The 25,389-nt window shown below is 51.7% G+C and overlaps 2 protein-coding genes across 2 annotated transcripts in view; both read left to right on the top strand.

Moving 5' to 3' along the window:
* FLVCR2 (FLVCR choline and putative heme transporter 2) overlaps window positions 1–25,389 on the top strand; it is a 62,424-nt gene that overhangs the window by 33,522 nt on the left and 3,513 nt on the right. The window contains exons 2-8 of the mRNA XM_075531657.1: window positions 1,076–1,217; window positions 6,827–6,967; window positions 16,441–16,508; window positions 18,360–18,463; window positions 23,274–23,384; window positions 24,768–24,873; window positions 24,987–25,098. Coding sequence (XP_075387772.1) covers window positions 1,076–1,217; window positions 6,827–6,967; window positions 16,441–16,508; window positions 18,360–18,463; window positions 23,274–23,384; window positions 24,768–24,873; window positions 24,987–25,098 — 784 coding nt within the window. The remainder of the gene's footprint in view (window positions 1–1,075; window positions 1,218–6,826; window positions 6,968–16,440; window positions 16,509–18,359; window positions 18,464–23,273; window positions 23,385–24,767; window positions 24,874–24,986; window positions 25,099–25,389) is intronic.
* On the top strand, window positions 13,907–14,098 carry LOC142426807 (small ribosomal subunit protein uS14-like). Its single transcript, XM_075532350.1, has one exon. The coding sequence runs from the start codon at window positions 13,934–13,936 to the stop codon at window positions 14,096–14,098; it is 165 nt and encodes a 54-aa protein (XP_075388465.1). The 5' UTR covers window positions 13,907–13,933.

Genomic DNA, 25,389 nt, shown 5'->3' with positions numbered 1-25,389 from the left:
GGCACCCCTGGGGATTCCATTGTACTGGACCAGGGTCTCAGGCTGTGAACTTTCCTTTGGGGAAGGAAAGAACTGCGCAGCCCTGGCTGACTCCATTAACTTCCTTCACCTTCACCAGTGGGGCCCTGGAGGACCCCGCCCAGTGACCCGGACCTCAGCCTCCTGCTCAGTGAGCCAGGGTCACTGTCGGGTGTGGCTGGAGAAGTTGCTGCGTTTTGTCTTGTGAGTGGGTTCTGCTTGGAAGCGCCTCACTAGCTGGGCTCCACGGCACCTCTCCAGGAGTCTGTTGGGCCTCTCCTCTGCTCCCCATCTCCAGTGCACTGTGGGGACCCAACATGACCTGGAGTGGCCTGGTGTTCCCAGTGGTGACAAAGATGGGAACATGGGATTGTCCCTTTGCGTGTGTTTGGATTTGGCTTCAAGATCCTTGACTATATTTTTTCCCCCAATAGACACAGGTAGTTGAGTGGCCAGGAGTGTGTGTGAATTGAGTTGCCAATCAAAAGAAAGGCTTCTCTTGTTATCTGAGGGGAGAAAACAGCCCCTGTTTGGGTTCTAAGGACTTGAATTTGGGGAGTATAAGGTTTATGTGGACGCGAAAACAGAATCAAAGACCAAATTAATGAAGTTTTAGAAGCAGGCTTTATTGTGAGGCTTCGGGCGGGTTCAGTAACTCAGGGTATTGAGCTATTGAAGCCGCACCGGGAAAAAATCCTGGCGGCGTTTTTTATGCCCACTGCTGGCAGGCACAGCTGGGGAGGATCTGCGCACACAGGTGCTTCAGAAGGGAGAAGGTCGTTCATCTTATCTATATGTCAGGGACAGGTGGAGTGAACATATCTTCAGAAAACATTCTGGCTTTGGGACGAGCTGGTTCCAGGAATTTGGGGCTGAGCAGGGGAGGGGAGGTCGGTTAGGGGTCAGTCTTGAGAGCTAAGATGGAGGTGCAGGACTCAAAATGGAGTCTGTTGTGCCAAGACCAGACAGGGAGTATGCTTTTTATTAGGAATCCCCTTAAAATTATGTTGTCTTCTCTTGGCTACTGGTAATTCTGATGGTCTCTGTTCTTCTACAGCTTGGAATTGCCATCGGATTCTTGGTCCCTCCAATTTTGGTACCCAACATCGAAGACCTGGACAAGCTTGCCTACCACATCAGCATTATGTTCTACATAATAGGAGGCGTGGCCACGGTCCTTCTCATCCTTGTCTTCATTGGTAAGGTCATGAATGGACTGGCGTGGGGAGGTGACTCGGGTGGGACACTTGTTAAGCATGGCCCCAGAATGCCCTGGGCGTTTACAGAAATGAGAGGTTGGGTGTGTCATGGTGTTTAAATAGTTTAGCCGGACTAATTGACCTGAGTCAATTTTGAAAAGCAAGGATGTTACTTTGAAGACTAAGATGCACTCTCCTGGAAGAAGCACAGCTGGAGTACTCCTTAGGGGTCCGGGTGGCAAGACTGCATCTCACGTACGTGTTACTAGGAGAGACCAGTCCCTGGGGAAGGACATCATGCTTGGTAACATGGAGGGGCAGCAAAAACACGGAAGGCCCTTCGTGATATGGATAGACACGGTGGCTACAACAGTGGGCTCAAATGGGAGGACAATTGTGTGGATAAAAAAAAAAAAACAAAACCTCACTGCCCTGGAGGCGATGTCAGCTCCTCGTGACCCTATAGCCACAGGTGGAACAGCCCCTGTGAGTTTCTGAGACTGTAAATGTTTGTGGGAGTCCAGCCCAGTCTTTCTTCCTCGGGATGGCTGATGGTTTTGAACTGGGGATCTTCCGTCTCACAGCCCAAGCTGTCACCCCTATCCTGCCAGGGCTCCTTCATTGGCAAAGATTAAGTCGTATTTGACCTGTTGCCTAAATCCCTCTCACCCGAGTTAGTGGTAGACTGCCGATTCTCTTAATGAAATCAGTAAGCTCTTTTTTTATTTTAATTTTTTTAATTTAATTTTTTTTCCCAGTAAGCTCTTAAGATACCACAAACACTCTGTGTGCTAAGCAAACCCAGCCGCCTTTCAATCTCAGCACCCCCACAAGCTGCAGATACTGTTCCCGGTCCTTCTCACAGTGAGGAACATCAGGCTGAAAGGGAAGTTAAGTTACCCAAGATTACATAAATAGCTAGGGGCAGAGATTAGATTCAACCCCAGGCTTGTCTCATGCCATACTCTAAACACGTTTTAAACAAAAACAGAAATTGGTCCACACACACTAACCATGCCATAGCCTCCTGAGAACACTTTGAGACTGCGTTGTAATACTTTCTTTTTATGATAGTCAATGTCCACTGCAGCATGATTGACAGTAGCCCAATGGAGGAAACAACCAGAGTGCTCATCAGCAGGGGCAGGAAGGAGCCAAATGGAATGCTCGCCAACCATAAAGAGAGATGAAGGTCTGATACCCGGCACGGTGAACCTTGAAAAGATTAGGCTGAGTGAAGCAAGCCTGACTCAAAAGGTCAAACGCTGGGAGACTCATTTAGTGAGCAATCTCATGCAGGAAATGCCCAGAGACAAAAGTTTATCATCGATTGCCAGCGAGCAGGTGCTTGGAGTTCATCTGCCTACCTTTCTGTTTCAGCCTTAGATTAAGAGGATTAAGAATTCTTAAAAAAATTTTTCGTTCCCCTCCTAGTCTCTTCCCCATGGAAGACCGTTCAGGCTTCGTGAGTTCTGCGCCTTATGAGAGGGGACAGCAAAACAGCTGTTGGGCATTGGCTGTAAGGCTGCCAGGGTGGTACATGGCATTGTGGGGAAATAAGCTTCCCATATAAAGCTAGGCGGAGTTGCCATGTACACTCAAGGAATGGCACGGAACCAGTCCTACAGGGAAGCCAGGCAGCTGTCGCTTCAAAGGTACTGGTTTCTGTTTAGGGTGATATATATGTGTGTGTATATGCATATCGGACCATGATAGTCACTGTACAGCCTGGAGACTAAGATTACCATCACTGAATTGTGCGATTCCAACAGGTTAGAGCAGGAAATTTGAACCACAATTTTTGTTGAAGTGTCATAGATGCTCACATGGAAAATCGAGAAGATACAACAAGAAAGAACCCCCCCACTCACGTAACCTGTGTAACTCCATCCCAGCCCCCACCTTCGGGTTACTGCTACTAGTTTGCATATGTGTATTTCATCAGGAGATCCGGCAATTCCTAACACTTTCTTTTTGCATCTGAGTGGTGTTAGATGGACTGTGATCAATTCAGAACCAGCGAGGCAGAGGTTGTCATTTGCAGTTAGTCAGCTGTCCAAAGGTTAACTGGTTTTCCCCCTCACGGCTGAAGTTCCACCTCACGTTGTAAAAGGTTTTTTTCTTGCCTGCTGGCTTCTCCTTCAGAGTCAAGTGGCTCTGTCATGATGAACTCATTCAGCCACCGGCCCCGTGTCATTTCCTCCCTGGAGTCTAGAGTGGGAAATGGCTACCTAGTGGCTTTTCAAAGATGGCAGAATGCCTTGGGCAGAGGCATTGCTGGTCCCAGCGTGGCGAGAAGCCTGCCAAAGCTGGAACTTGTGGATAACAGTATCGGACCACTTTTACTTTGTGGTGGCGATCAGGGTGGAGCGGGTTCTGACTCGTGTACAACAGAACCGAGCATCGCCCGCGCCAGCACCCTCCCCAACACTTGCTGCATTTCAGCCCATGAGTGAAGCCTCTGTGCCGATCTTGGTCGCTCTTTCGCCGGCCCTCTACCTTACCACGCTTGATGCCCCTCTCAGCAACTGCTCCCCGCTGATCATATGTCCAAAGTAAATGAGACAAAGTCTCCCCATCCTTGCTTCCAAGGGACATTTTGGCTAGGCTTCTTCCAAGACAGATTTGCCCACTCCTTTGGCAATCCATGCTGTCAAACAGTAAAATCCCCGAGTCTGCTCGCAGTGAAAAGGCACAGAGTTTTATGGAAGCTGATCCAGTTCCATGCACTGGGGCAACACCGGGCAGAGAGGGATCAGGCGGGTGGTTCACGGTGTCGGAGCTGCACGGCCATCAGAATAAGGTCAACCCCGGAAAGTAGGTTACAATATTCTGGTTGGTGTTTGGTGAGGTCAGGTAGTTGAGGGTAGACTATCAGGAAGTAGGGCTTTTGCTGTGATTGGTTTTCAAAGTACAGAGGGGCTGTGGTGATTGGATGCTGAGGGTCACAAAGTGACCACAAGCTGCTTCTGCGATCGATCGATCGAGAGCCAAAATCAAACATGGTGCCACTGAATCTACGCTGGCTCACAGCAACCTTACAAAACACAGCAGAACTGCCCCGAAGGGCTTCCAGGAGGTTCAGTGGGCTAAGCAGCGGTGGTGGCTCAGCCCCACCAGCCACTCGCTGGCAGAAAGACCAGGCTGTTGGCACCTGTAAGATGTATAGGCTTGGAAACCCCAACTAGCAATTCCGTCTACTCTCCTTCACAGGCCACTTCAAGATGGCATCGTTTGGATGGCAGTGAGTTTGGGTTTTTTGGTTATTGTTGTTTTCAGATAGGGAATTCCAAGGCTGCCCGTCTTTATGGACACACACTGCCACATCTTCCTCTCCTGGGAGGCTGATGGGTTCCAAACGCTGTCCCTCTGGTTCGTTAGTGATGGCTCAGCCGCTGCGCCATGATCCAGTGGTACAAGAGTCCGCCGTGCTTTGTCTAACACTCTCCTCCTGGGTTCACACGGTGGACGTCTGACATCGGCCGCCTAATGACAGCTTGCAAGAGAGCAGTAGGGGCTCAACTATTAGAAAAACTAGGAAAATCAGCATCCTGCTCAGACTGTTGCAAAATCGGAGAGCCGTGATTGGAAGAGCCGGAGACTCTGAGGACAGAATGTGTTCCTTAATTTTGAGAGGTTTCTAAAGTCTCAGCGAGCCTGCTCACGTACATACCATGATCGGAAGCTACTCAAGCTGCCGCTAGAGGTTAGTTACGGTTTCAGGGGAAAATGAAAACAAACACGAGGCTCCCTGACAACATTCTTAGGACTGTACACAGATTAACTGTTGCTAAGAGGAAAAACCAAGCCCCACAAAACAGTCTTAAAAGATTTAAGAGAACGTCGAGCTTAAACCTGAGTCAGCATCTCAGAAAAGCAGAAAAGCAGCCACTCCAATGCTTTTTAACTTTTTCTTACAAAGAAGTGAGAAAAAAATGTAAATTGTCGTATTTACAACTTATCAAACCTCCCAGTGTCTTGCCCCTTCCCCATCCTTTCTTGCCCCTCTTGTTGCATCTTATCTTCAGCCAAGTAACACCCATCTACCACCTGCCCTGCCCGCCCTTCTCCTCCTGCCCTGGTCATCATTAAACGCTGTCTCTTTGAGTGTGAAAGCCTTCTCTTGATTAAAAGTAATAATAAGGACCGTGATCTCAGATAATATTTGTCCCTTTTTGGGACTGACTGATGTTACTCAGCAGGAAGCTCTCCAGATCCATATCCCTGTCAGCTGGTGTCTCCCGGAGCCATCATGATTCCATTGTGTGTAGGTCCCCAAATTTATGTATCCATTCGTCCACGGACGGGCCTTTGGTTTATTTCCATCTTCTTGCGATTGGCAGTAGTGTTGCCAGGAATATGGGCGTGCATGTATTTCTTCATACTGCGGCGTGTATTTCTTTAGGGTGTCTACCAAGTAGGGGACTGTTGGGTCATCATAGCACTTCTGTTCCCAGTTTTTTGAGGAAGCGTTCCACAGCAAGGCACCCTAATGGTAAAATCCCATCCACGATGGCAGATGCGCTCTTTCTCACTAACGCCATCATCTGAAGGCACCAGTGTCTTCTTCGTCTACCAGCCTGGGGAGTGTCACGCTGGGGTCAGGCAGACCTTCGTCTCCAAAGTGACATCTTTGCTTTTCACGCTGGCTTAACCAGAATTCAAGTTTCAAATGATAATGTGCGTCCACGTTGAAAAAATGTGTTCGTCACAGATAAAGCCCTAGTTCTTTGCGATTAAAAACCAGAGATTCAGGCTGCATGGCATCCATCCTATATCTCCAGATCAACAAGCAGAGAGAGTAACTTAGGAAGGAAAGAGTGGAAAATCTTATTGGAATTCTGGTTTGTCATCCCCAAAGCCATAAGCCACTTGCTGCTGTACAGATAATCTTGTCTTCCTTTCTTTCTCAGGTGGAAGGGGAGGTGAACTGGCAAAAGGAAGGATGAGAAGGTGGGGGTGCATATGGGGGGGTTACTAGAACGGGGGGGATGATTATCTAGAACAGCTTCTGGAGAGGGAAGAATCAGGATTCTGAAATCAAGGCTAAGGAGATTTCTGGATGGTCAGTCCCCTGTGATCTTCCAGGAGAGAGTAAATCTCCTTTCCAGAACTTTCCATAAGGCTGGCACCTGGTGCACATGCTGAGAAACTGGAGATGGACTCCGGGTTTTTCCTGTAGAAGAGATCCCCCTCACTGACTCCGGGACTCTCTGTGAGTCCCTGTATGCCGGGCTCTGCGCTAAGCCTGCGCAATGCCATTCTGTCCCGTTTGGAACAGATTTCGTCCCAAGCCATGAACTGGGCTCACTCATCCCATGGTTCTACCTTTGGCTTCCTGCTGTGTTTTTACATTTTTCTTTTTTCTTTAGTGCTCTGTGCTCTGTTCTTTGCTGAGGTTTATGGAGCTCCTTGTTCCTTGGACACGACCTGGGATAGCCAGTGAGTTCAGCTTTCCATCGGCCACTAGGAGTAATAAACTGCGGAGCTGCTCGGAGGGAGGAGCACTGACCTTGCCTTTGGGTGTCTTTGCTCCTGCTCCGTGTGCCAGACAGGCTGCAATAGGGCGGTGGGTGTTTTCAATGATCCCTCTGTTTCTCTTCTTCCAGTATTCAAGGAGAAGCCTAAATACCCCCCCAGCAGGGCCCAGTCCCTGAGCTATGCCTTGTCAACCCCTGACGCGACATACTTGAGCTCCATCGTCCGGCTCTTCAAAAACCTCAACTTTGTTCTACTTCTCATCACCTACGGTAAGGCGCCGGCGTGTCCAGGAGCGCACTTGAACAGGTAACTCAGGTGAGGTGCCCCCACGAGTCTCGCTCAGAGGCCTGCTTTGTGTCTGTGTCTCCCCCTCTCCAAATCTCAAATGTGCATGTGAACTTGTCCGTGTGAAGCGGAGCAGAGAGCCAGCGCTTTGCCTCAGGGTTTTTGCACGTGGTCTAAGTTCTACCTTGAAAACCAATTCTTCCCATCCTGGGCTGTCTGGCCAACGTCTGCTGGGCCGACCTGTCTCCTTTCAGTTCCACCTCTGCCAAGCAGATGTCCCCCTTCCACTCCTTGTTCACCTTAAAACAAACAAAATAACCCATTTCCCACGTCTGTCCCCCCACGAGATTGTGAAGTCCTTGAGCATGGGGTTACATTGTCTTTTCCACTTTCGTTCCTCGGTCGTGGCTGGCCTGGCCCGGATCCTCCCGTGGTTGTTATTGGCCGAGTCATTCCATACGTGCTTCTTGTTGGGTGCATCCAGCCGGTTCCAACTCCTGTGGATTGTGTGTACGAGCGAACACACAAACTCATTGCATCAGCTCCTGTGTCAGTGCATCTCCCCGAGACACTCTTCAACTAGTCTTCCCTCATCCTGTAAGGTGCACTTCATTGTTTGCATTTCCCCCGGCCCCCAGTTTTGGACAAGATAGATACACATCTTTTATGACTTGCCTTGCCGGCCCATCGAGTTCTCCGTCTTCTTACAAACCCTTTCGGAATGTTGTTGGACCAGGAAGGACAAGGACCAGCCTCATGACGTTCCATGAAAGTGCTTGCTCTCCGGGTGTACTCCAACCTATTAACTGGTGTGCTTCGCTCAGGCAGTTACAGATCCACCCAGCTGTAGTGAGTCCTGGCCCGCATCACCATGTAATCCATTGGTTAACGTTTGACGGAAACCAAGAGTCAGCAAGGGCCTCACCTGCTCAGAAGCGCCTTTAAAGAAGAAACGAGAAGGGCTTAGCAGGCCTTGTGCTTGTGGAATCCCGGTTGGCTTCCAGCGCCCGTTGTCCATCGGCTCACGTACGATGTATTTCATCACGGCGGTCACAGTGAGGGCTAAGTGCTTTCGGCAAGGAGCGTTGGTGGCTCTGTGGCTCAAGGGCTCAGCTACCAACGTAAGGGTCCGTGGCCTGAGCCCTGCAGCTCCTCTGAGGGAGGAAGGCGGGCACTGTGTCTGGACAGAGGACAGCCTTGGAAGCCCAGTGGGCAGTTCAGCTGTCCCTGGTGCTGAGTTTGGGTTTGGCGGGACTTGGCATGCCTGGTTTTATTTGATCCCTGGTGAGGTAGGTCTCATACTTAGCCTCCCTGACTAGAGGAGGAAGCTGAAATCCAGGGAGATTAGGAAACCTGCTCATGGTCACACAGCCTTTAAGGAAGTGGAGAGTCAGAGTTCACTTACAGGCCTCTCTAATTCTAAAGCCTGCAGAATCGCTCATATACAGTCTTCCTAGAATTGTACCAGGAGTTCCTCTTAGACCTTTCCGGGCCCTTTACCTCTCCGGTCACGGGTTCCCTGCTGAAGCATTGGCTAAGGCATGGCCTGCTCACACCCGGGCAGGGGCCGTCCCACCTGGAAGAGCTCTCTGGATTCACGTCCCAGATCTCCTGCGTTTCTGCCTCACAGTTATCTCCAGATATGTCGCTGCCATCACCTATCACGCAGAGATAAGGTTTCAGTGCCTAGAGATGCCGAACCACCCAGGGACTTAGTGTGGGGTCTCTCCGGCTCCACACAGGTGACGGAACCAATGGCCTTTGAGACCTCTTCCACTCAGATTCCATCACGCTCAGAACTTTCGCTTTCTTCAGAGCAAAGCCTCTTACGCACAGTGACCTTTGACAATCATCAGCCTCTGGCACAGCCTCCCGGAAGGCTGCATTGAGCCTTTCACAAACACTGGCGAGGCTGCTGACGATAACTGGGCCAGGGTCCCGCTCTGGAGGTTTTTGGTCCCCGAGGCTGATAATGGCAAGGCCTGTTCTCAGACCCCTGGAAGCAAGAAACAAAAACAAAATGCTGAAGGGACGGGGTCCCTCCTGCTCCGGGTCGTGTTGTGGGGAGCAAAGCACCCCCTTCTCTCCCTTCTTGCCTAGCTTGGTGTTTATACGGTCTGACAAACAAGCGAACTGTTACATTGACATAGGATTCATGTGGTTTCATCATATAAAAAGCTGTGGCAGCGTCTCCACAACTGTAGCCTTCTCTTCTTTCTTGTGCTCTTTACTATTAGTTCCCCACTGTCCCCAAACCGCCCCTGCTGTCACGCTAGAGTAGCTTCAGTCCTACACTCTGAATACCATTCGTTACTGATGTGACTAAACGGTCACACGGAGCGGAAGTGGAAGAACTTTCAGACAGTTCCTCACGTGGTGGTGACCCCCTAACCATAAAGTTATTTTCATTGCTACTTCATCACTGTCATTTTGCTACTGTGATGAATCGGGCGACCCCTGTGAAAGGGTTCTTTGAAACTAACCCCCCCCCCCAAGGGGTCGCGACCCACAGGTTGAGAACGGCTGTTCTGGAAGGATGGATGAAGGAAAGGCTTGAGACGCTCTGCGTCTCCAGAGAAGCAACCAGAACATTAGCTACAATGCTCAAAATCCGTTTGCTTTTCAGCAGAAGGCTTGCAGTGCCATGAGGGACACTGGTGACAGAAACTGGCTGGCATCAGTGAGAAGTGACAGTGTTTCCGCTTGCCTGGTTTGGACCCTCCTCTTCCAAGCTCAGGAGGGCTTGGAACCCAGCAGCATCACAATTAAAATCGTTTGGGAACCAGCAACCTAGAGGGGCCAAAGGAGCTTTGGAACGTTCCCGCACAGCTCTGGGCCCCGGCAATTGTCTTTATTTGACCCAAGTAGGAGCTGGATCGGTGGGGGCCGGAGGGCTATTTGTAGGCCATTGTTTGGGGACAGCCCGAGGCTTGAGGAATGAGGTGTCCGTAACCAAACGTGCTGCCATCAGTCAATGCTGGCTCCTAGGGACCCCCGGGGGGTTTCCGGAGGTGCCACTGTTGATGGGAGCAGAAAGCCCAGTCTTTCTCCTGGGGAGCTACTGGTGGCTTTGAACTACTGGTGGTTTTTGAACGAGTGGTTTTGAGCTGCCAACCATGTAGATCACAGCCCCCTGCATAACGACTACACACCACCAGGGCTCCTGAGTTGTCTGTGAGGGACTCTGAAAAGCTTCAGGAGCTACGTGTGGCTCTAGGAGGCTACACACAGGCGGGACTCTGTATATGGCCAGGAAAGACCCGAGACAGCCCGGGGTCTTCACTCAGGATGACCTGGGTTCAGCAGCTCGCCTCCGGACACACACACAGGGCTCCTTCGCCAAGGGAAAGGTTCCAGCACCTTAGGGAGTGTCTGCCAACATGTGTTACCACGAAGCAAGCGGAGCAGAAGCTTCAGTGACTGCGCACGACCAAGAATACAGTCTTGACAGAAGTGGCCCAGGAAAGGCACTAAACATGAAGCAGCAACGAATACAGGGTTGTTGTATTGTATTATTTAAACACCCCATTTTAAACAAAAGCTATGAGACACGGAGAGAAAGAGGACCTATACGAGGGGAGGGGGGGTCAGTAGGGGGAGGAGGAAGAGACCTAGATATTGGGCTTAGCAGATAAAGATGATATGTGGTAGCGTCACAGCAGCTGGTGGGTTCAAACCGCCAATCTTGGGGGTAGCAGCTCACTGTGTAGCCCACTGCTCCACCCTGGCTTCTCAGGGGCGCACAGGCAGGACAGAGACTCCGACTGGAATCCAGGTCACCGTGCAGGGACAGCGTCCTCTCTCCTCTCTCCCAGTGCCCTGGTTTTACTCTTAAAGCTGTCAGCTGCACTTAAGCATCTAATGGCCAGTGCTCTCGACCAAATGGTGTCCCCAGTTTGCTCTGAATTAGCTACCCTCGGGATTATGCAGTTGAGAATCACGCACACGGTGGCATTTCCGGGGTGTGGGTGGGCATGCATGAGGGTAAGGGGAGTTGAGAGTTGACAGTAGAAGGAAGGATAGGCGGAGTTTGGGTGTCAGCTCTTCCAGTTCCTAAGTGCCTCACCTTCACCCATTCTTGTCCCTATCCGCCTCCTCTCGGATAAAGCTCCAGCCCCAGGATAAATTAGCAAAAGCCTCTGCCTCTCATTGGCGAGTTCTGAATGAAAAGGGAAAGCCTTGAAAGCAGTGGAGAATGCAGGCACCGCTTGTTACGGTGTTGGGAAAGTTGTGCAGATTTTCAATATATATTCTTTCGATCGGAGCTCGATCTCACCAAGTAGGGTGCAACTCCTGCAGCTGGTGGCATGCCCAGTATTGGACTTGTGACTTTCTCAAAGGTTCTCCAAATTAATCATATTATTAATCAATGCATTAATTAAAAGCAAATAAAAGGATTCTCCAGGCTGCTGCATCAACTGCTCCGCGGTAATGTTCAGTGATGCCAGGCGAGCTGGGGAGAACACCCAGGGTCCGAGCACTGCTGGCCCCTGAGGGCTAGAGCAGCGTCCAGTTCAAGGGGAAGTTCAGAGGTGCCGCACTGTGTTCTGGTGATGATTACCGAGTATCATCGTGTCTCCTGCAATACTTGCAGAGGAAAACAAAGCAAACGTCCCGTGCTTATCTGGAGGGAACATTGAACTGGGCATGCTGGTTTCGTTCTGGCTTTCTTGCTGGGGCTTTATCTGTCCACCAAGGTCGGACCATTTGGAGGCTGAGATGACTTAGAACGCGGTTCCTCGTAGGAAATGCTTTTCCATGCTGTGAGTTCCCCCAGGCTTGCCCGTAGTATGCTCTCCAGTAATCTTCTCATAGGGACAGACACGTGGACCTGGAGCCCCGACCCCGCTCTCGAGGACCCTCTTCCCCTGGGGCTCTCTGGACCTACGGTTGGGTGCCGTCTAGTCAGTGCTCACTGACAGCAACCCTCTGTACAGTAGAACAAAGCTCTGCCCCGTTCTGCATCCTCTTCTTAGTCCTTTCTGCGGTTGAGCCCTTTGGAACCATGGGATCAGCCCATCTCATTGGAAGTCTTCCTCCATTTCGTCCATCCCGTACTTCACCAAATAGGGCGCCTTTCTCCCGGACTGGTCCTATCTGATAATGCGCCCAAAGTACTTGAGAAAGTCATGACCAGCCTCACATCTAAGGAGTAGTGTATCTGTACTTCTTCCAAGACAGTGTTGGTTTCAAACTGAGGGCTTTGTGGCTGGCAGTGTGTAGCCAGTACGACCCCCAGCACTGGGTGGACTCAAACCACAAACCTCTTGGTTTGCAGCCAAGCACATTAACAGTTTACAACAGCCAGGGACTCCCCTGGTTGGAGAGTGAGTATAAAGTCCTTCTCCTGATTCCCGGGAGCCTTACTAAATCCTGGCTGATCCTTTAAGGCAAATGCGTCTGAGCTCAGGAAAAACAAATGAAAATTAACTCAGAAAGTAGTGAGGACCCAGAGATGGGGCCGGGACTAGTGTTTCCTAATTATAGACTGCTCCTGGGTATTAGGTTGAATGTCCACACGACTTCTTCCGTGGCTCCTCTAGAAATTCACTTAGGAAGTTTGGACTGAGGCCTGGGAACCTGCTTTTAACAAGGGTCCCAGGCAATTTCAGTTTACAATAGGGATCTTCAATTCCCAAGACCATTTATGACCACAGTTCCGTAAAGATCAGAAGTGCCTACATTTTTGTTAACAGGCAGGTCGCTAAGCCCCGCCTCCGTCGATTCTGAAGCACTAGCTTCATAGTAGGGCCCAGGAGTCTGTATTTCTAAGACCCCAAGGACGACATCGAATGCCGAGCGTCGGACCACTGTGTAAACAATTTCCTCTTGACCGGAGAGAAAGGAGAAGAAGAGTAACAATGAGCTCCCTGCTTCGCTCAGGCACGCTCCGGAGGGCAGGGTTCCACCTGGCGTTGTGGTTATATCTGGGGCTGCTTGCTGCGAGGTGCAAGGCCAGGCGTTTGAAGTCAGAAAAGGAGAAAGATAAGCCCTTCTACTCCCGTCAGGGTTACAGTCTTGGAAATCCACAGGGGCAGTTCTACACCAGGCCAGCTGCGGGTCGGCATCGACTCGATGGCAGTCGAGTTTGCTTTTTGAGTTGTTCAGCCTTTGACAATGAAAACCAAAGCGTTCGATGAAACGTGGATTCAAAAGCCACGCAGGAGCTTCCACTTCTGCAAGGTTTGTGGCCGGCACAAACAATGGACAGACGACGGGCGTCTTTTCGGAAGGGTTCCTGTCTGGCCGGGAGTGGGCGGATCGCCGTTGGTAGCCCACACTAGTCAAGCCAAGCCGGTGGTTCTCAAACCTGAGCAGGTATCAGAAGCTGGAGGGAGGACCAGTCAGACGGCCAGGGCCGGCCTGCAGGGTTTCCACTCCGGTGGGTCTGGGGCGAGTTCCCAGCCAGTTCCGTGCGTGCACACATGGCGGTTGGAGAGCGAGTTCACCGAGCAAAGCCCTGAGCCTTGTGTCGCGGTGGTGTGGCCAGCCACCCGAAGTGCCGCTTCTCCCTGACTTTGCCAGGGTGCACATGCTGGTGTCTGAGGTGGTCCTTAGAGAGGGAGAGAGAGCCCCCCCCTTGTGGACACTTTCCCCGTTTCCAGTGGATTGTGCCCTCCTATGTTAGTCCTGCATTGTCTACCCCTGCACAATCCCGATCCCACGGAGTCGGTTCTGATGCATAGTGAGCCCATAGCGCAGACTAAAACTGGAATGTCTATGGACACATACCGCCACAGCTTCTCCCTAGCAGCAGCTTAACCCTCAGGCCATCAGGGTGTCTCTGTCTACCCCTCCTGGGGCCCTGGTAGCAGAGGGTTGCACGTCGGGCTGCTCACTGAAGGGCCAGCAGTTCTAAACCACCAGCTGCTCCTCAGAGAAAGACGGGGCTTTCAACTCCAGTCAAGAGTCCCTAGTCCCTTTTGCCTTGGAGAGAGCCTGGAAACAAGATGGGTCACCAGCAGCTGTACTGGAGCCGCCCTCGAAACTTCGGCCAGGGTTCTTGGCCTGTGTGCTCAAACCAGCATGGTCTGGTTCTGAGATACGTCCTCAATATGTGCCGTCAGTGTTTCCGTCAGTACGCGAAGGACATCGGCTTCATCAAGCTGGACTAAGTCGTCTTTGGATGGACTATCCCAGACAGCTACCCAACAGAAGAAATAGTGCCAACTATTCATAAAATTAGAAAAATTCAAGTCTGAAGAAAAAAAAAAAAGAGTCCCTAGTCTGAGAAACCCATAGGGGCAGTTCTACCCTGCCCTATAGCGTTACTCTGAGTCAGAATCAACTGATGGCAGTGCGTTTATGTCTTGTTTTTTTTTGGACTGGGGCCCAAGCTGCGAGCGGCCCCTGTACCTGACGCTGAGAGTTTACCTTGGAACACAGCGTTCCGGTGTTAGGCTAGGACAAGAGGCTGCGTGTGAGCTCTTATCTGGAATGCGTCCCTCACGAGTGCTCCCCGGGTGTCCCGGAGTCTGGCGTGAAGGACTGCTTGATGAAGGAGACACTTCTAAGCGTCTGCAGAGACTCCTGGGTCTGCTGATCACTGTGGCCTGGAGCCCTTCCGCTGGGAGACTGGAATCTGAAGAACGCCTTTTGTGATCTTGGTTTGAAGAACTGGTTTGGGGGATTGTAGAATAGAGGGGGAGTTTCAGCCCACCTCCAGAGGCACCTAGAAGAAAGGCCCGGTGAAAAACCAGCCGCTGGAAACCACAGAGAGAGAGCCCAACTCTTGCCATATGTGCCTGGGTACCATGAGTCAGAGTGGACTTGGGGCAACTGTGTATAGATTGTCTAAGAGGGGGGTGCTGCAGCTCTAAGGTCTGGATTCAAATCCCAGCATGAGAGAATGATAAACAAACAAACAAACCCAAACTAACAGCCTCCTTTGCATAAGAGTCGGACCTTTAATTATCTTTGCAGCTCATTTCTCTAGGAGCCTGAAAAAAGGGGGTGAGGATTTGTCATCTACATGTAGGCAACCCTGACAGAGGTACGCTCGCTACAGGTCTTCTTAGGAAGGTTTCGGCTAGACACAGAGCTTGCTGGCCAAGAAACCTCAGACGCTCTCCTTCCGTGGGACGAGCCCAGAAGGCCCAGTCTATGCCACATCCACGTGGTCATCTGGGCGCTATTTTCCTTGTAGCTTGTATCAAGTGCACCCAGGCAGGCCTTCTGGACTTCAGGGGTCAGTAGAAGACACCGGTGGGCTCTGCAGAGGAGACGCTGGCCAACATTTTTACCTCTACATGCACTTCTTCTCGTCTATCACCTGGAGGGAGCCCTGGTGGCATCGTGGTTACTCATTGGGCTTCAATCCACAAGGTCAGCCGTTTGAAACCACCAGCTGCTCCACAGGAGAGAGACAGGGCTCTCTACTCCCGGAAAGAGTCACAGTCTCGGAAACCCATGGGAGCAGTTCTACTCTGTCCTACAGGGTTGCTCTGAGTTGGCATCCACTCGATGGTAGTGAACTTGTTTGTGTTTTAATGCAGTGGGCGATGCTAACCCTGCCTCCCAGTGTCGGTGTGAGGATGGTCGTGTGCTCAGAGAAGGGTCAGGTGCCAGCAGGGTTGTTGTGATAATGGGCTGGAGGCCTAGACACCCTCTCTTCCGGTGCTGGCTCTAGCGTGCGCCCCCTCGTGTGGGCCATCAGACGCCTGTCTTTATTCTCTAAAGTCACGGCTCCTCGGGGTCGGCGGAGGTCCATTTCATTGTCGAATGAATCAACGAGATCAGAGAGATCACTCGAGGCTCCTTCAGGGCTCTTGAGGGTTGACGTATGTAAGATTTGTGTGGGTGACATTGAACCGGAGAGGGAAGTGCAAGGCAGACTGGGGCAAGAGGTGAGGAGCCACTCTGAGAGGACATGGAGTCAGAGGGCTGGAGCAGTCGGGACACTCAGTGGACAAGGGTCCTTGGGAGGAGAGCCTGGCTCACTGCAAGGGCATCTCCAATCTACCGATGCATACCTGCCCACACCCAACCCGTTGCCAGCAGGTCAGCTCAGCCTCGGACTCTGGGGGCCTCCTGTGTGTAGAGCGGGGTTGTGCTTGTGCTTACGCTGTGCATGCGCAGTGGTCTTTCCGAAGCAGATGGCTGGGGTGTCCTTCTGGGTAGGTTGCACCCCACATCCTTTCCGTGAGCAGCCCAGCATGCAACCGTCTGTATCACCCAGGCCCTCCGAGAGGGATGGAGGATGCTGACCACAGAGTACCATGGAGCGCCTCTGCTTCTAGGGCAGGGCTGAAAGGCTCTGAGGCGCAGTGATGTTGACTAAGAAAAGCTTCAACCTGCCTGCACGCGGTTTGGAGGTCTCTCTTTGGGAAACAGTGCAGGGTAGCAGCCCCCCGCCCGGGCTTTCCTTTGAGGGCTCCGCTCACAGTGGCAGTGTGCTGAGGGGGGAGGGTCTAGGCAAGGATGGCCCTAATATTGTGTTTCTCCCTCCCTCCTTCAGGTCTGAATGCTGGTGCTTTTTATGCTTTGTCTACTCTGCTGAACCGAATGGTGACCTTGCACTACCCGGTAAGGGAGCACCGGGATGCGCTGGGCTCGGGCGTGCCTGCTGTGATTTCCCAGGCTTTGCCCACGGCGGGGAGGGGGGGCAGGGACAGCTACCTCATAGCACTCCCTGCCAGCTCCAGGCAGGGTGGTCAGGTGATGAGCTCATGTGGCTTGGAAGGGGCTGTCCCGTGTCTCCAGGGGGGTTTAGTACCCTCTGGGGGTGCTAAACCGCAGGCTGCAGCTGATGAGGACAGGCTAGTGTTTCTCTGATCTCTCACGTTCTCTTGTGCGAAGGAAGCGGCCTGTCAAAAGATGATGTGGGGATGGGAAAGGCAATCGCATTGTGTGTGTGCATGTGACGGGTCTAGCAGGGCGCCTGGCAACACAGTAGGTCGGTGTGGACAGGTCATCACGGATGTAATACTCTGTAAAATGCGGATGGGGTCTCTCGTTGAACCCTCGATGCCTTGGTTTGAGAGCGGTTTTTGAAAGCGTTTCTCAGCGTCCGTATGGATTGGATGTTGGGGATAGGATACGCGCGGGGCCTGCAGGAAGGAATACCAAGGTCCAACTGTCCTTTGACAGGCCAAGAGGACACACAAGTGGTTAAGTGTTCAGCTCCCAGTGGAAAGATCAGCAGCTCAGGCTCGCCCAGAAACCCTCTAACAAATTTCTTCCCAAAGGCCAGAGCCTTGGACAAGCCCCTGAAGTGCGACCCTGCTCTGCGTACACGGGCCGCCCTGCGTTGGGATGGACTCGCCAGCAAGGATTTTGCTGTAGCCTCTGACACTTGCAGGCATAGTGGCCCAGCAGGACTAAGTGTTCTCAGTTTGACATTCAAAGGGACGGGGCTCAAATTCTAAAACCAAAAGCAACCCGAATCCACTGCCACCGAGTTGATTCCTGCTCATAGTGACCCTATATATCCGGGCAGAGCTGCCCGTGTGGGTTTCCGAGATGTCACTCTTTGGGGCATTAGAAAGCCTAGTCTTTCTCCAGAGGATCCGCTGGTGGATTCAAACTGCCGGCTTTGAGGTCAGCAGGCCAGTAAGTAACTACTAAGCCACCAGGGCTGATTTTCAAAGTCTAGTGCTTTACTTAACACTGTGCGACCACGGCCTAGTAGGCGTGTCCCTCCATGCTTCCGTTTCTCTGCAGTATGGGGTTGCTGACGCCTACCCTGGGGAGGGGTTGCGAGAATTTGATGAGAAAATGATGCCAAATCCTCGGCCTGGGGCCTGGCTCACGCCACGCTCTCAGATATCTGATAACAATCACCTTCCTGGTCTTTGAGCAAGCGACAGCGCAGAGAATCCGAGAGTGGAGAATTTGGACGCGTGTGTTTCATTGTGCACCTCTGTGGGATGGGAACCCCGCATTCTCACGGCGTCGAGTCGGCGTCGACTCACGGCGACCCTATAGGACCCGGTAGAACTGCCCCTGTGGGTTTCCCAAGCGGTAACAGTTTATAAGAGTAGAAAGCTAGTCTCTCTCCTAAGGAATAGCTGGTGGTTTTGAACTGCTGACCTTGCGGTGACCAGCCCCCTGCATCACTATTCTGCCACCAGGGCTCCTCAGAATGGGAATGGTGAGGAAGAAGAGAAAGGTTGCTGTCAGGATCACAATGTTTAGCTCTGTCTAAAAGGACAGACTGTGGTTTACCCTGCCACCCCGGCACCCATGCCTCCAGCCCTGTGGGGAGTAGCTAGTCTAAGGTTCCTTTCCCACAGACAGTGTCTGTCCTGAAACTTTCTCTCCCCTGGATCCTAAGTGACTGGTTTCAGCCCCTTGCCTCGTGGGGTCTGTGTTCTGTCCAATGTCTTACTTGGCTGTCAGCCTCCTGATTGATGTTGGGGTTTTGATGTTTGCCAGGGAGAAGAAGTCAATGCTGGGAGAATCGGCCTGACCATCGTCCTGGCCGGGATGCTCGGGGCCATGATCTCGGGCCTCTGGCTGGACAAATCCAAAGCCTACAAGTGAGTGACTGCTCAGGGCGTGGGGCCTCAAGCCTTTAAATGGCATGCTCATCAGCACGCAGCTCCAGGAGCTTGGATGTGGAAGCTGGTGTGGGTGTGTGTGTGTTGGGGGTGTTGGGTGTCTGAATGGTCAGGTTGGCTGCTCAAATCCATCTTCTCTGAGCCTTTATAAAATAAAGGAGCAACACCTGCCTGCCTAGGGTCTCTTTGGGAGATTAGGACTCATGGACATGAAGGCTAGCTCAGTGCTGTCACCGCCTGACCCCCAAGAAGCTTTGTGGATGGGGCAGATGAAGAGAAAAGGCAATGCGTGCTCATGGTTAGAAAGTCAGCGGAAACTCCACTGCCCTGGTCCCACAGCCCCATTCTGGTCCTCTCTCCTTAGTCTAATTAGCAATATGCGTTCTTGCTTTTAAGAGACCCTAGATCAATGGTTCCCAACCTGTGGGTCCAGACCCCTTTTGGGGTTGAACGACCCTTTCACCGGGGTCGCCAGATTCATAACAGTAGAAAATGATAGTCATGAAGTAGCAACAAAAATAATTGTATGGTTGGTGGGTCAACACAACATGAGGAACCATATTAAAGGGTCGCAGCATGAGGAAGGTTGAGAACCGCTGCCCTAGATGACAGCAAATGATTAAGCATGTTGACATGCTGGAGGATGAAGTGCCCTTCCAAGAAATCAGCCATTGAAAACCCGGGAGCACGGCTGTACTCTGACACATGTGGAATTGTCATGGGTTGGAACGGACCTGAACAAAACTGGTTTGTGTGTTGTTTGTTGTGTTGTGTGTTGTTTTGTTTCAAAATCTGGCATTCGCCTCTGCCTTTGTTTAAAATCACTAATCAAACAACTCATCGCAATCCAAACATCCATCCATGTGTCAAGAACATTTGTACATTTGTTGCCATCATCATTCTCAAGACATTTTCTTTCTACTTGAGTCCTTGGTTATCAGCTCCTCATTTTTTAAAATCGTTTTATTAGAGACTCATAGAACTCTTATCACAATCCATACATGCATCAATTGTGTAAAGCACATTTGTACATTCATTACCCTCATCATTCTCAAAACATTTGCTCTCCACCTAAGCCCCTGGCATCAGCTCCTCAGTTTTGCCCCTTCTTCCCCCTCCCCCTCCCTCAAAAACCCTTAATAATTTATAAATTATTATTCTGTCATATCTTGCCCTATACACATCTCCCTTCACCCACTTTTCTGTTGTCCATCCACCACGGAGGAGGTCACATGTAGATCCTTGTAATGGGTTCCCCCTTTCCAACCCACCCTCCCTCTACCTTCCCAGTATCGCCACTCTCACCACTGGTCCTGAAGGTATCATCTGCCCTGGATTCCCTGTGTTTCCAGTTCCTATCTGTACCAGTGTACATCCTCTGGTCTAGCCAGATTTGTAAGATAGAATTGGGATCATGATAGTGGGGGAGGAGGAAACATTTAGGAACTAAAGGAAAGTTGTATGTTTCATTGTTGCTACATCACACCCTGACTGGCTCATCTCCTTCCCGAGACCCTTCTGTAAGGGGATGTCCAGTGGCCTACAAATGGGCTTTGGGTCTCTACTCTGCACTCCCCCTGTCACTCATGATGATAAGATTTTTTGTTCTGATGATGCCTGATACCTGATCCCTTTGACACCTCGTGATCGCACGGGCTGGTGTACTTCTTCCATGTGGGCTTTGTTGCTTCTGAGCTAGATGGCCCCTTGTTTACCTTTAAGCCTTTAAGACCCCAGATGCTATATCTTTTGATAGCCGGGCACCATCAGCTTTCTTCACCACATTTGCTTATTCACCCATTTTGTCTTCAGCGGTTGTGTTGGGAAGGTGAGCATCATAGAATGCCAGTTTAATAGAAGAAAGTATTCTTGCATTGTGAGAGTACTTGAGTGGAGGCCCAATGTCCTTCTGCTACCTTAATACTAAACTTATAAATATATACACATAGATCTATTTTCCCATCCTCATATAGAAATATATTTGCATATGTACATGCCTTTATTTAGATCTCTATAAATGCCCTTTGCCTCCTAGCTCTTTCCTCTATTTCCTTTGATTTTCCTCTTGTCCCACTATCATGCTCAGTCTTCATTTGGGTTTCAGTAATTCCTCTCAGTACATTACCCTGATCACGCCCTACCAGGCCTTCTACACCCTCCTCACCACCGATTTGGATCACTTGTTGTTCCCTTGTCCCTGGGTTTGTTAACATCACTACCTCCTCCCCACCACCTAACCCGTCTCCGATGTCTCTCCGGAACTGTCGGTCCCTTTGTTTCACCTCCAGATTGTTCATCCAGCCTATTTTATTTAGCCAAGCCTGTGGAGATAATAATATGCACACAAAAAAAGACAGAGTAAAACCAAGCAACAATATACAACAAAACAATGACAAACAAAACACAACAAGAAAGAAAAACTTGTACTTAGTTCAAGGACTGTTTGTTGGCCTTTAGGAGTGTTTTCTAATCCAGTCTGTTCAGCTCCTCATTTTTATTCCTTCCTTCCCTCCCCTCCCCTCACGAACCCTTGATAATTTATAAATTATTATTTTTTCATGTCTTACACTGTCCGATGTCTCCCTTCACCCACTTTTCTGTAGTCTGTCCCCCAGGGAGGGGGTTCTATATAGATCATTGTGATCGGTTTTGCCTCTGCCTTGTTGGTCAATCTTGCGATGCCCTTTAGCCTGACTGCCCCATGCAGTTCTAACATCTTCATGTGCACCAGGCTTCCCAGGGATGCTTATTAGAAATGCCGATTCTGGTCCCCACCCCCGGGGCAGGCTGCATCTGTTGATAAATCTAGATGCCTGGGTTCAGTGGCCACCTCTGCCGAACATGGAGAACAGAGAGGCGAGCTCTTTCCCAGCCTTCCCATGTCCAGTGCTCTCTGTGCTTGGGGCGCTCAGTGAACGCCGGGCCGGGTCCCAGGGCAGCTGTCAGGGCAGGGTGGCATTCCGGGCTGCTTTGTCATGGCCTCCCAAGTTCCCAGTGTCTGAAGGCAGCGGACAGTGGCAGACCTGTTCTCCAGCACACAGACCCGCTTCTGTGAGGCCCTGGTCAGACCAGGTCTCCCTCTGGCCACCCGAATCAAAGGCCAATTGAGGCCATCCGTCCCAGGAATATGGCCACCCCGCTTAACACAAGGAGGAGCCATCGTCACCCCGGGGGGAGCCTGGCCGCAGTCTCGTCTCTGCCACCGGTAGTTGGTCAATTTGGCCAGATGCTAGGGCAGGAGGGACTAGCCACTCCCTAGCTGGAGAACAGCAGTGCCCTGTTCCAGGACAGCAGGGAGAAGGGCAGACTGGAACGTGGCTGGCCTGGGACGTGGGCAGCCGGAGGACTCAGATGAATTAGAAGCCACACATACATCGAAAGGGCTGGGCTGGATGCTTCTCAGCCTTCTTCAGAAACCAGATGCCACCACTTCCCAGAGTCCTTTGGTGTCTGCTTCCCGCAGTCAGTACGAGCCACCAGCCCTGCAGAGTCAGCTCACGGCAGGAAGAGGGACCCCGAGATGTCATTCGGTACCAATTCTCCCCAGCCCCTAAACAGCCCACAAGCAGACGATCCAGTTGCTGTTTGTCGATTCTCACTCGTGTCAATGCTGTGGTATCCAGGCAGCTCTGTGCTCCATGGGGACTTTAATGACTGACATTTCAGAAGTCAGTAGCCAGGCCTTTCTTCAGAGGTGCCTCTGAGTGGACTTGACCAGCCAACCTTGGAGTTAGCAGCCAGATAGTTTAACCAGCGCACCATCCCGGGGGCGCCTCACTCCCTAAGGCTGATGTGTGCCGTGTGGTCCCGAGGCTGGAGGAGGGTAGGTGGTGAGGAGGAGTCAGGGCAGCAGCAGTGGTCATGCTGGAGGGGGGTGGCCTGGGAGGGGAAGGGCGTGGAGAGGTACCAGCAGGGCAGGGCCTGAAGGAGAACCTGGGCTTTGCTGGTGGTCTTTCTGAGGGGACTGGCCACAGGAAACACCACAGGGTGTGGGCAGTGGATTCCCACTCCGGCCATGGTGTCTGGCACGTACGTGCTCAGAGCTGGGGAACATTCGCTCTCCGACCCCGCAGTCTGGGGCAGAGTTTCAGCAGCAAGAGCTGCGTCCGGCCTGTGCAAGCGGCCAGAGGACAGCGAATAACTAACCCACAGGTTCCCACACTTGTTTGACTCCCTGCCCCCATTTCAAAAAACAATTACCCAGTGTCCCTTTTGAACGGCAATTGAAAACATGTGTACTGTAACCTAGAATTTGGGGTGAAGTGTAGGTCTGGGCCATCGCAGCCCCTGCTGGATCTGTCCATCGCTGTTTCCGGGTGGGGGCCAGTATTATTCACTTTGGGGAAACGCTGATCCAGAAGATCACCCTCCCCCTTTGCCATGCTGTCCTGGGACAAAGCAAACAGAGTCAGATGTCGTCCCTCATGTCACTGCCACCAGAACACAGCTGATGTTTGTCCCGTTCATCTGGAGGGGTGGGCAGGGCTGTGCGCTCCTTGCCTGCTGGGGGTCACGACAAACCAAGGGGGGCAGTTTGGTCTGGTTGAGGGAGCTCTGCTGGAAGAGAAGCCATGGCACGATGGCCTTCCGCGCTCCTGGCCCTTCTCAATTATTCGTGTGACTGTTGGCCCAGGGCCAGCCATCATGCCCGTGGACAGAGTTCTGTGAGAGGACACGGACTTCCAGCTCCCAGCAGAGGGATACAGAGCGTGTGCCCAATCGGTGCGCGTGACTGAATGATGCGGTGGCAGCCAGAAGGCCGTGACTCTGTCTTTGCTTCTCCTTGTAGGCAGACAACCCTGGTGGTTTATATCATGACTCTGGTGGGCATGGTGGTATATACCTTGACCTTGAACCTGAAACACCTGTGGGTAGTGTTCATCACGGCTGGCACATTGGGGTAAGTTTCACTCTGCACCTGTCTCAGTAGAAAACCAGTACTCCATTGTTCCTGGGCCACCAGCATCCTAGGAAGCCATATCGATCCTCCCACCAGCCCCCAGAGATGTGGAGATGGGAGCCCAGGGGCATGTGGACTTGGCGTACACACCCAGACCCATCCCTGCTGTCTGGATGGAGTGAAATGAGAAATAGGGCCTTCACAGACCTCTGGAAGGCGACCAGGGTTAGGGACCTTCGTCTGGGCCAACATGGTGGTCATAGAAAGTGCTCAGAGCTTTGATATCAGGAACTCCGGGTCCTGGTCTTGGTTCTGTTGGCTCTCTGTTAGACCACAGCCAAGCCACTTAGCTCTCTGAGTCTCAGTCTTCTCATCTGCACATGGAGATGGCAATGCCCGCCAGGTAGAGTTGTTGGATGGATCAAGTGATAGGCGAAGAGGGTAGTGCCGATGTGAGACATTAGAAAGAGAATTCTCTAGGCCTGCTGGATGAGGACGCACTGGAAACAGTAACCTGTGCATTTCCCCTGCCCCTCCCCCCTGCCATTTATTTACCTGGAACAGTGTGTGTATGTGTGTGTTTAAGAGAGAGACCTTATTAACATAAAAAGACAACCCCTTCTCAAATGAGATTGTAGTGAGAGAGACAAGACAGACACACACCTTACACTCTACTTCCCAGCCTTCTCTTTGCTGAGCCCCTCCTTCCAGGTACAGAGCCATGGGAGGCTGCTTAGTCTTAGTGACCTAGTGCTGCTGTAACAGAAGCACGTTTTCTCAGAGCGGAGGAGGCTCTGGATAAGGCGGTTCTTTGAGCTTCTGCCCCAGTGATCTTTGTGGCTGGACATCTCTCTTGCCCCACCTCTGCTGCTTTCCCTGACTTGCCTCATCTCTTCTCTCAAACAAGACTGACTTAAAACCCACCTTGCACTAATCCTGTCTCATTAGCATAACAAAGTCAACCCATTCTCCCAAGGGACTAGAACCCTGGGCATAGCCTTTAGGATGTGTAACACTTTTTGTTTTGGGGTTTGGGGAGTGGGGAATACATTTCACTCTATGCTCTGTACGGACTTCCTACTCTCAGGATGGGACCTGTGTCACCAAGACACAGAAACCTCTCCACGGGAAGTTGGACATAGCAGGCATCCCACCACTTCTGTCAAGCTGATCCTACCTGCCACTGATGGCAAGGTATAGAAGCAGGGGTCCCCAGAGCAGAAGGCCCACACGTGGTCTCCTGGGGTGTCCCTTTCCTTGGCACGGCCATGTTGTGGGTGGCCAGGTGGTTCAAGTCTGGATGGGACAAGAGGAAACCAGAAAGGGGGGGCCCTCTCGTTCTGCAAATACCCCATCATCCTCCTTCTGTGGTCTGACCTTCAGCTTCTTTATGACCGGCTATCTCCCGCTGGGATTTGAGTTTGCCGTGGAGCTGACGTATCCAGAGTCAGAAGGCATGTCGTCTGGACTTCTCAATGTGTCTGCCCAGGTAGGGCTCTGAGGACCGTCTGGCCCGCTCTCGAGGGCATTGCGTGATGGCGGTCCCCCCAGGCTGGTTGGCTGGATCCTTGTTTCAATTCTCCTTTTCCTGTGTCTTTCCAGGTATTTGGGCTCATCTTCACCGTCTCCCAGGGCCAGATTATCACCCACTACGGCACCATGCCAGGGAACATCTTCTTGTGCGTGTTCCTCATGCTGGGAGCAGCGCTCACTGGTAAATTTGGGCCTGGGGGGAGAGTGAAGCGCTCGCAGGCAAGGCTGTTGGCAATTTGGGGCCCTAGGGTCTTGTCAGGGAGTACAAAGGAGGGGGGGTGGGATGGGTACAGGTAGAGGAAGAGGTTAGAGGACTTGTTTGGAAATCTGTTTGCAAGGTCGTAATGTGGTTTGGTGGAATGAACATTTGGGAGACAAAGGATCTGAGGGTGAATTTTTGACTGTGACTTCGACCTATAGAGCCACTTGACCTTGGGCAAGCAATCAACCTCTGGGAGCTTCAGTTTCCTTA

This window comes from Tenrec ecaudatus, chromosome 14, assembly GCF_050624435.1.
Source record: "Tenrec ecaudatus isolate mTenEca1 chromosome 14, mTenEca1.hap1, whole genome shotgun sequence".
NCBI lineage: Eukaryota > Metazoa > Chordata > Mammalia > Afrosoricida > Tenrecidae > Tenrec > Tenrec ecaudatus.
Note: the sequence above shows the minus strand (reverse complement) of the source record. Positions and strands in the feature narration are given on the sequence as shown.